Source organism: Rhizophagus irregularis, chromosome 14, assembly GCF_026210795.1.
Source record: "Rhizophagus irregularis chromosome 14, complete sequence".
Classification (NCBI taxonomy): Eukaryota; Fungi; Glomeromycota; class Glomeromycetes; order Glomerales; family Glomeraceae; genus Rhizophagus; species Rhizophagus irregularis.
In genome coordinates this window covers 3,008,887-3,020,939 of record NC_089442.1, presented here as the reverse complement: position 1 = coordinate 3,020,939, position 12,053 = coordinate 3,008,887, and the positions used below count along the sequence as shown (strand labels likewise).

The 12,053-nt window shown below is 29.5% G+C and overlaps 2 protein-coding genes across 2 annotated transcripts; one reads left to right on the top strand and one right to left on the bottom strand.

Moving 5' to 3' along the window:
* Positions 1-941: 941 nt before the first annotated feature.
* Positions 942-1,217, top strand: OCT59_006352 (uncharacterized protein; the record flags this gene model as incomplete). Its single annotated transcript, XM_066141216.1, has 1 exon — positions 942-1,217. One exon carries the CDS (start codon positions 942-944, stop codon positions 1,215-1,217), a length of 276 nt encoding a protein of 91 aa, XP_065998029.1.
* A 6,192-nt stretch (positions 1,218-7,409) lies between these two features.
* Positions 7,410-7,718, bottom strand: OCT59_006351 (uncharacterized protein; the record flags this gene model as incomplete). Its single annotated transcript, XM_025324383.1, has 1 exon — positions 7,410-7,718. The coding sequence occupies one exon, from the start codon at positions 7,716-7,718 to the stop codon at positions 7,410-7,412; it is 309 nt and encodes a 102-aa protein (XP_025186376.1).
* Between the last annotated feature and the right edge of the window lie 4,335 nt (positions 7,719-12,053).

Genomic DNA, 12,053 nt, shown 5'->3' with positions numbered 1-12,053 from the left:
TGGAAAGTTACGACAGGTTGTAAACCTTTTGCTAATGTTGAATATGATACGAGAGCGACTTGAAATTACGGAAGATACATCAGAATGTTACGCTAATTTAATGAAATGAAAAGATGTTGGAATGTTGATCCAGAAAAAAGACTTCCTATAACAGAAATTCGTAAGATTTTCTATAAATGGTATTATGGAAATAAGAATTTAAAAAAGCCGAAATAAAAAGAAACTTGGTCCCGAGTTTAGTGAAACCTCGCATCCAAATGCTATTTTTACAAGTAGACAATTAAGATCTTTATTTCCAAATGTACATCCATTAATTCTTCAAAAGGTATAATCACGTGTCTTATTTCATCACTCCCATCCGTTTTATATGCAAAGTCACGCACATGTGCGTCATACTTAATTTCAGTCAAATTACGTACGTAATGCCAGCCATTTCATGACATTTTTTACTATAATATTGAACAACAGATATTTGTAATTATACGTGCTACCTAATAACTATGTTTTGGTATATGGACTCAATTTATTATTATCCAATCTCTTAATAAACTTTAGTATCGTATAACGTATATGAAGAATGCAAAATCAAATTATATATATTAAGAATATTTATTCTATTAACTTGGAATTTTTTTTCCAGATTCATATCTCATCGGACTGTGAGATCAATCTTTGGCTAAATTGATCTAATAATTTTAATATGGTTTCCCTATTTTTAAATTAAAAATATGAATAAATTAATAAACATAATATTGAAAACCTGATTGGTATTTAAAGTTTAACATTTTACATATGTAATATTTAATCGTCTAACATACGAAAATTTTTATTAAGATATATTAAAACTTCTGATGTAATATTGATAATGCGTTAGACAATGTTAGTGCACATTACATTTTTTGGTGTACATTTAGATTAAAATTATTTGATTCAGTAGCTAAATGTATAAATTATCGTTCATACTACATACTGATACTCAAATTAGAGGAGGATCCAACCCTATTGTAGGAAATGACCTTACAAACGCGGACATGACATCTTTGAGAAAGAAACGAATTATCTTCATGGACCAGATTTGCTCCATTGACGGCAATTTCTTAAAATCTTGGAACGAAATTAAATCCACTCCTGGGAACAACTTCAAAGGAAAATCTCCTGGACGGTTTACTAAACTTGAAAATAAGGGTATATTATCAGAAGCCTACTTTATTCATTAGAAAAACAACCGATTATGCGCTTTTCTTTTATTACTCCACGAATACAGCAATCAGAAATTCACCGTCCTATCAATGAATGATGGGACCCGATTAATAATGTCAAAATATATGGGAAACTATTGAACAGCTTAATGAACCGAATTCGATCAGTTTAACTTACCGATCGCATTATGTACCTTATGCAATCAGCAGATTCACGGACACACCTTACTCCAAAGAAGAAATAACCAATGTTCAGGGTGCTTAAAGCATACATCATATTATAGGGACCTCCGACCCAAATGTGTTATTGTGTCACCAACCCATGATCTTATTAAATTTTTGGTTCACTCATAGAAATTCTTACCGAAACACGTGATCCATAAAATAATTTATCCTACACAACCTTTAATCACGTTACGAACTTTAGCTTTTAATGCTTTAAACACAACCTTTTTATTCCTTTTAATAATCCCTCAACACTTTCCTTAGATATAGATATAGATGATAATAATATAACATGTCTGATTTTGATCCTATAGTTAACATTAATTATCTTCTTCACATTTTTATATTTGTAATATTTTTATAGGCAACACTGATCTTATCAATTCACTTTTACGTATAGCAAAAAATACTTTTATTAACAAAGGATCCTTTTCTTTTTATACAGATGGTTTTTTCGTCAGAAAATTTAGTAAAGACACCAATACTCAAATGGGATTCGCGTGGGCGGAAATATCAGATTGTTATACAGATAACGCGCCGCCTATTATTTTCCAAGGTCACAAATTCATACCTGACAGTGTTAAACGACTACAGCTTTTCACACCTGTGTTGGACGAAGCTCATGACACTCATTTAATACTACATTAACTAGTTACTAGTTCCTCAAACTTTAGTGGACCTTGTTCAATCCTACACTAACAAAACTCGCTTACGCGACATGTCATTTTTGACTTTTTCACGTCACTTCAACAAAATTTATATCAACCATCTGGCAAAAACACAACGAATGTTTGCACAAATGTGAGAAATCTCACCATATCACCAAAAAAAAAGAAACGTAATTACAAACATACGAATCAAATCAGAACTAATCGTGACGCTCGCGATCCAATGGACTCCACGCTAGGCCACGTTACTGATCGCCCTCGCTTCTTGTCTACTCCATGTCAACACTTTCACCCATTCTACCCGGATCCACACACTACTAGTCCAAATACTGATATGCCTATTCCTATGTGATTGATTTTGATAACGTCTAACTATTTACATTCTGGAGGATGGACCTCTATTTAGATTTTATAGACAATAATAGTTCTTTTTTTTCTTTACTCTTTTTCTTTTTCTCTTCAGTTCGCGTACAATGCTAGTAATGCCTAGTGTTGTAGGTTTCAATAATAGGCAGTACGATCCCTTCTTAGAGGGGGTTGGGTTTATATAGGTACAGTGTTAGGGTAGTAGTTTCCTTTTGTAAGGACTCAGCCCACAAACTTGTATGCTCCCATCATTGTCTACATTTTAAAAATAAAAATAAATGTATAAATTATATGTTGCATGAGCAAGCCTCATCACTTTAACTAAAATAATAAATAATTGCCTCTATCTCTATAGCTTTAATATCTTCAATTCATTTCATATATAAGCACTATCACTTAACTCGGTACTCCATTCCTGCTATAGAAATTAGACTGCTTGATTTTACTACGTTGATTATCACATTGTTTGCGAGTAATATATAAAGTATATGGTACGATATGATATAATAAGTAAGGTATTATTAATTATGTACAGGTACGATGGGTACGATACCAAGCGTACCAAAATCACATGAATAACCTTTGGGTATAATTAATCATGTCCACTATAGTACTTACCAATGAAAATGCTGACAAAATGAATAATTTCCCTTAACTTTTTAATGGTAAGTCTTAAAAATTAAATTAAAAAAAAAAAATATTATAGGTATTATATTTTATTAGGTGACTTCGTACCGTACAGTACCTGTAAGTTTAGTTGTATTATATAATATATACATCCAGAGAAACAAGTACAAATGGAGAAAGCATACCAGTTAAAGTTTCATATCTAAAAAACAATAAGGCACAATACTGTAAGAAATAAACAAGAACATAACGTAACCTATTAAATAATACCTATTATTTGCTACACCATAAATTCTAATAAAGGTGGTTTAATTTCCTTAAGAGTATTTTTCGATTGAAAGCAAGATAAATATTCATGCTCATCTATTGCGTGAAATTTCTGTAGAGCTCACTGTATATTACAGGGGAATATTTTAGTTCAAAAATTCAACTTATTTTTTTAAATTTTTTATATATATAAAGTTTCGATTTTTTGAAACTTTTTTATGCATGAAGTTTCGAATCGAAAATGTCAATGTTGCTGTAATGGGAAACTGTTGTCTTGTGAAATTTCTACCTTGTAAATTCATTGCTATGTCGTATACGTTATTAACTTTACTACAAAATGCGGGAAAAAAAGTTAAAAAAAGCGAGTAAAATCTCGAAACTTTTTATTTTTATTTTTTTTTAAAGGAAGCGTTGACTGACCAACATTTCTTTATTTTTTTTGTAGGTTTCTTCCAATTTCATACGGAATTGTAAGTGCTGGTAAGTTTTGTAACTTTGAAACTTTTTTTCTAACTTTTATTTAAAGAAACATAAACTAATGTTTCTTTCCTTTTGTATCTTTTTGTAGTTTTGGACTTTGAGTGAATTAGGAGACGGTAAGTTTCACAATATCTATGTGAAACTTTCTTTATTTTTATTAATTAGAAATGTTCACTATTAAACGTTTCCCATTTTTTTTTAGATTACACTGGAAACGTAAATTCTGTAATATGCCGTTAAGAAACAAAAAAAAATTTTATTATAAACGTTAATATGCCGTTAAGAAACAAAAAAAATTTTTATTATAAACGTTTGCTAATGTTTCTATATACTTTCTTTTAGATTTCAGGTCCAGAACACATTGGAGACACCGGAGTACATTATCCCTATTGAATAAAAAATAGACTATATGTGAAAAATTCTAGTAATTTATTTCTCCTGATTATTACAAAACAGATGATCACTACAATGGTACAAACAGGAAGACACTATGGAAAACTGAAAAAAAGAAGATACAAAACTAATTAGTAAGAAAATCACCTCCAAGAATTGAACTTGGACACAGATATTGTGGAACCAACGGTGATGGATTATTGTTGAGTTGATAAGTTATTAAGGAAAGAACTCAACAAAGGAATGAAATAAAGGATATCACATGTGAAGAAGGAAATCACATGAGATAGATCAAATGATCAAGAAAGGTAAATTTTACAAGACAAAGGATCTCTCTGACACCAATTAGCATAGTGCAATGCTTCAAGGGCGATGCAAACGATCCCCTTGTAAAATTTATCTATCTAAGAATAATCAAATGATCAAAAAAGGGTAAATTTTTACAAGACAAAGGATCTCTCTGACACCAATCAGCACAGTGCAATGCTTCATGGGCGATGCAAACGATCCCCTTGTAAAAATTATCTATCTAAGAATGGCCAAGTATTCCCGAGTTGACCAAAGGGTAAAGATTACGTCTCCATGCTATATTTGGTAAGCAATGGACCTAGCTACGTAATATAAAATTATTTAATTAAATAATGTCTAAATTATTGGGAATTATTAAGGGTATTTTTTAAATCAACTATCAAATCAATTTTACGTTTGTAAAAAGAAAGTGAAGATAAAAGAAATAATACTATAGAATGAGTCAACTCATAAAGAAAATCAAGAAAATAAATAAGAGAATCAAGAAATAAAAGAAGAATTGATATAACAGGAGAATATTGTAATAATAATGAAAGTTTTGAAATAAGAAAATGTTTAAAAAGAGAGAGATTTGATAGTAGATTTGATGGATGAAATGGTTGGAGGAGAAGAGAGAGATTTGAGAGAGAGAGATTCAAGGAAAGGAAAAAGAATATTTTAATGACAGATTTTATCAAAACAAGGATTAAAATGAGTGTATAGTTAAGTAGATTTGTAGATATCAATAAAATAGCAAAAAGAATGTATAGGTAAGTTATGAATAATGACAAGTATTGGAAGTTAGATGACCCAGATTGGAGATAATAATGATAGCATTTGTCAATTGGAATATTGTTAAAGGGAGTATTGAAATTTGGGCACATTTGGTATGACATTTTGAATTATAAAAAATTTAATTTGAAAAATTTGAAAATTTGATTTTGTAATAATTTGAAAAGAAAATTTGATAATATTTGAAAAAGATAAAATTTGAAAAAGATTTTGAATTTTCTCAAGGAAAAATTTAAGGGTATATATATATTTTTAAAAATCTTTTGAATACATAGTGACTAATAGTAACTTATTAAAAAAAAAATTTAGATCATATATGAGTCACATCTATTATATCAATTAATTTATAGTTATTTAACCTAAACTAAGCTTAATGATGACTAATAATGTATAATTGTGGATTATAATGCATAGTCAATATGATTTATTCCCTTATTGGAATTTACTGTACTATAACACTTATCAAACCAGTAGTGATTTCTGAAGATGATTAATTTAAAATAAAAAAATTCTTTTTGATTATAGTATTTGGAATAATATGGAAAACGCAATTAGTCATTACATGTTTCTTATCTTGGTAAATTAAAAGGTTTTAAAAGTACTGCCTCTCTCGGCGTATTCATAGAGACCAATTCAAAAACAACTGATAAAATATCAGTTTTTATGATTCTATCTACTTATAATCATGAGATCGGTAAAAATTTAGATCTCTAATTGTGGCTTATCGGCTTATCAACATTTATCTAAATTCGTCCAACAAAATCTGGTATATATTTATTTATGCGATAGTATATTTTGTATATACAATGACTCATTACAGCACTACAGCACTGCGCCTTTGATATCATAGTTACCGATCAATTTATCTCTTGTCATCGGTCGCGTAACATTTTAAGGAATTTCATGTGCGATTATATATAAATGGTTAACGGATGCTATGAAATGTGTATTAAACATATACAATTTATTTAAATTTAAATAGTTATCTTTTATACAGGATAAATATTTTTTATATGGGCTTTTAGTAACCTTATCAAAGAAAAACCTAGACATCGTTAAGAAAATTTGAAACTATGACTCAGATGCGTGATTACAGATTAATGTTGATTGGATAAATGTTTTCAGAAATGTTTAGTGTAATAGGTATACATTAAATATATACTGTACGATATAGACGCAACCGCTACCTAAAAAATAAAACAGCCGATCATGAACGTGAAAATCGAAAGTTAGAAACAAAGTTCAAAAAAAGTAATAATGCAGATAAAACATTTTGGATACAACATTAAACCTAGCGGGTAGGGAATTTGATTATATGTAATGTATATATATATTTCATAAATGGTTGTTGAATAATTAACTACGAGCTGTGAGTTACAATTATGAAAAAATTTTTTCAATAGAAATCAGCTAACGTCACAATCACATGTGGGTGCCTAGATTCTCATTAGGCGGCGAACATAAACTTTTTTTTCATCACCTTTTATAATATTTCCTTGGTTTCTTTAGAATATAATTTAATTAATTATGTTTAATACCTTTAAAGATGGATTACTATATCTTTAGAATTAATTTAATTAATTATATTATTAATTATGTTTCATACCTTTTAAATATGAATTACTGTATTAATTAGTACAACCATTGTGCTATAATTTATTGTTTATTACAAACAGTACTTCGTATTTTGAAAAATTGTCGTTTCATTTTCATAATTACTCATGTTGAAATAATTCTAATACTTTGAGAAATTTCACATTATTTTCAACTGATCAATATTTCGTTAGTATATTGATTATAGAAGCATTGATTTATTGCCATTGAAGAATCTTGGCCCAAAAATCTTCGCCCAGAAATTTCAAGGAATTCCTCTGATTAAATAATTTTTATTTTTATGACGCAGAAGATACAAAGTTGCAGTACAAATTATAAGGACAAAATATACATTAAGCCGAGAATAATTCTAACACTAACAACCAAATTGCGACCCTAAGGAGACGATGATCCCTGACCTTAAAGAAGAGCGAGAAACGAGAGGGATCCAAGATCACTCCCGGGACTCACCCGCCAAGGGGATAAATTATTCACACTGTTACATAAAATATTATCCAATAAAGTAACTATTTCCTATAAAATTATAATGTAAAGTATGACAAACATCTATATTATCAAACCAAATATTATCTCTATGAGATTCCCAAGAACCCGAATGTAAAAAATTGTTTGATGTCCACTTAATATGAGCCGTATCGTCGTATAAACCACCAATGCGGCCATAGGGGATTAAAGGAGTATGACTCTGTGTAGCACACGTGTGTTTTTGACGAGTAACTTCATTCAAAGCGCAATGAGTGGTTTGTCGTCGTTTGTAAAACTTCTTTTTAACCTTTGTAATGTTTAAAGATTTTCCCATTCTTTAAAGAGTTTACTACGTTGATTCCAAATACTAGAATTAACATCGTCCATGATTCATGAATTCTTAGCGTTGTTTCTTCTTAGGAATATAATTATCAAAAATGATTGTGAGATCAGCAGGGATCAAATGGTGAATTATAAGGTAAAAAGGATGATTTTTTGGTAAAATTTCTCCAAAATCTTTGTTAAAAAATCTTGAACTGCGGATAGTATCCACTAATCCTTAATATTGACGCCTACCGCGTCTTCAATGATATTAATTAAAGTGATCTCGTGGTGTGTCAGTATATCTATGATGTTTTCTTTATGAGTTATACATAGGCCGACGTGTTCATTAGTATCTTTTTCGATGTTGCAATTAATGCATGGAATATTTCCTGAGGGATATAAGCGCGGATAATTTCTTTGTTGGATATCCGCAGTGGGATATATAAAGTTACATTTCTTGATTTAGAGCCTTGTATCCTGGACAATTTAGCGTCTGGAGAGTCTAAGGGATTAGAGTTGATCCATTCATGAATGAAGGTCCAATCAATGTCTCCGTTGATGATTTGTTCTTTGATAGGTGACAAAGAGGAATTATTAATCAAAGAATTAAAGATTTGAGGGTTAATGACGTTGTTTGACCATTTTCTAACGTTACGATCAATAACGTATATGTTGTTCCATTTGATGAGTCCTAGACTAATATGATGAAAGAAACGGTGGTTAATTATGAATAGGATCTTTGATATATGATCCCGCGTTCGCTAATCCATCTTGTTCTTCTGATTAAATAAAATTTAAAAACAAGGATACTCTGCAAATCACGTGTTAGGCAGTGATTATTCCAATGTGTAATGTTGTATATTAAATTACTCATAAACAACAAAATACTTATACAAAAAAAGTTGCGAATTACAAATTTGGATATTATGTTGCGTGTAGTATTACATCAATTCCTTTTTTTTGTTTTCTTTTCATGTCTCCTCTAGGAGATTCCTCCTTCCTCTTTTGGCAAACGAGTAGCAGCAAAGAGATTGGATCGTACGCAACAATTTTTGATTCGGGAGTGGCCCTTTAGGATATATTTTATTTGAATGTTACAAACTGCGAAAGAATTTCTTTTGGTAAGTTGTTCCTAACAGCTTACATATCTATGATAATTGTCTTTCTATAGTTCCATCATGCCGTACGTAGGAGGAAATAACGGATGGAGTTTCCTTTTTGTCCGGCTTGTCCATGTAAGCCCAGATACGTCGGTCCGCCTGCGTACTGTGGTTGCCCGGATAGGTAGTTGAACATATATAAATTCGAAAAATATTTACTATCTTTTTATAATTTCATTAATTTCTCATAATTTTCCTAATTTTTTATTAATTTTCATTTTTTTTTTCTTTTCTTATTTCATTCTTATTTTCATTATTTTTTTATTTGTTGTTTTTTTTTTTTTGTTAATTTTCTCATTTTTGTTTCTTTTATTCATCTTCATTGCTTATTTTTATTTTTTTTCGATATATGTATATATATATATAGATATTTTGATATATTTTTGTTACTTTTTACTATTTTATGAACAAAAATCTAAGAATAGAATAGATTAGCTTACCAAGGGAACGAACGGAGGAATTATGGAGTCATTAAGGAGAAACTGGCTTTCCTGGAGGAGGGTTAGCCTATGCACCTGGCTCCTATCATAGAATAATTAGTATTTTTTTTATTAAATCAATACTAAGATCTTTTTTATTTTATAGTATCTCCCATGTTCTTGAAATTAGGATGAACATGAGATGCGCGGTAATATGAACAAGAAAGTTAGAATCAAGCAATACAAAGTGAAGATGTTTAATATCACTCAATTTGACAAATCTACGAAGAGATATAGAATTCATAGACAAATACGCGATACTAGGGATTGGAATCGATTAAATCGTAAATCGAAACCCAAGAATCAATTTAGGAATCGATTAATCGTTTCTCAGTAATTTTACAAAAAAATATTTTTAAACATTTTCGTGATGCAACGCTTTCGATGATCCCGGCGGCACAAAATTTTAGGTGGATCTTAACTAAATACTAAAATAATCTTTATTGTAAAATTTGAAAATTTTTGATTAAAAAGTAAAATGATTTTATTTTTGCATTGAATAAAAACCCTGAAAATTTATTAGCTAAAGTAATTATCGTATAAAAAGTCAAAATTTGTTATCATTATAATAAAAAATATATGCGTAGACATTTTTGGCCCGCATTATAGAATTATATTTAATTCCGGCCAAAAGATGATACAGGCCCCTGAAAAATAAATTATCAATCAATAAAAAAATTTTTTTTTTAATTAATTAAACATTAGCCACAATTAACTTGATTGGATAATGTTTGATTAAATTCTCGATTGTCTAATTGCTCAATATCCAATTATTATTATGCAGCCAAATAGGATCATGATGTTTTTAACATACTGAATTACTGATATTTTTTATTATTGCGTAAATATCTTTGATATTTTTGACGCATTACGTCATATATAATAGTTATTGGGTAGGGGGGGTTGAAATATCACCGAACTGCGAAGCAGTTCGGATGATATTTTAACCCCCCTACCTAATAACTGTGTTATTATGTAATATATATAATCTAATAAATATATAATACTTGGATAACACCTATTACCTTTGTAAATCATACATGCGAGTTTTTCAACCTTTGCGAAATAGAAAGTTTCCAATAATAAATTATTACATCAATCTTGAATGATCAATTCACATAAAATATTTATAAAATTTTTCGATACAACAAATTGGAATGATTTCACTGCTTAATCACATGATATTATCGAACACAGTAAAATTGTTCCTAATTTTTCCCGATTTAGAGCAGACCGCATTACTATAATTTTGGCCAACATTACATATCACGTGCACTCGAGAGTCTCAGGCTAGAGTCACACGAGAGCGAGCATTTTCAACTTAGTCAAAATTGTATTCAATTAGAACAATACTATCTAGGGCTGGTTACGGTGCTCGGTAACATGTTACCAGACACTATACAGGACTATAAAAATTACACTTTTTACCAATATCTTCAATTTTAAATGATCAGAATGAGATAATTTAGACGTTACCTTTTAAAATAATTCATTGAATGAATGCAAATTGGAAAGTTCTTACCATATTGAGCCTATTTTTAGTAAGAAAATCGCATTATTTATGAAACACTATGAAATAATTGTAATACACTAAATTTTCGTTAAATTCTCAACAATCACAATTTATAATATTAATCGCAATCATGTACCGCAAAAGATAAAAGTTTAACCGGTTATTCAACCAGTAAAGCCAAGTACTCCTGATTTCTAAATTAGTAGTTCGGTACAGGACGGTGTAGCGCTACACAGTATTATTATAAACTTGATTTTACTCGTTCAAAGGAAAAACTTTTGCACTATATGTCCAGGCATTTCGCCTCCACTTTCAAATTTTTTCTTTTGAATAATGTTTGGATTTTCTTTGTATGTATGCATGCGTTATTATTCAAAAGAGATTAGTTGTTCTTTTTTTTGAATCCGTGCCACAATTCTGCCTGCATTATTTACGATGGACGAATCACCAATCATTACATTTAGTTTAATATTAAAAGTATTAAAAGTTTAAGGTTATCAAATATTGCTGCGTCATGACGTAGTTGCTGTATAACTGATAATCTCGGCCTTCCTAATTATATAGATGACTTTGAGTCGATCTACAAACTTTATTAATCGGGAATCGATAATAAAAAAGAAATTTTTGATATTTTTTGCAATCTTACGGCAAAATTAAAATGACTAATTTATTTTTAATCTCGGCCGATGATCAAAAGTTAGGCCGAAATTACATGAGCCTTGTGACCATCGTCATAAATTACACAATATACTATAAACGGGTTCATTATTTATAATTTATTTCCAATTGTTTACATGTATATTCCTGAGCTCAAAATAATATTTCTTTTTAGTAAATAATCTTTATTCATTGTTATTTTGAAACACAATTAATTATACCAGTACTTACAAATTTGTGATAATTATATAGGTACAATATATAAATATATAAGAATTTCATACAAAGTATTCTTTTTTAAAACATGCATTGAAAAAAAAAAGAAAAAACAAAATAAAAAATTGAAACGAGTTAATTTTTTTTTTAAAACACGGTGCGTTCGGTGCTCCCTAATAATTGCTTGGCTTTTTTTTTTATGCATTCTTATATATTTTATTGTTGTCAGGGGATATTTTTTTTTTGGGAAGGGGGAATTCCTCACTCGAAAAAAATATGGTAAACGAATTCCGAATTTATTTTTTTAAATGATTTAGTAT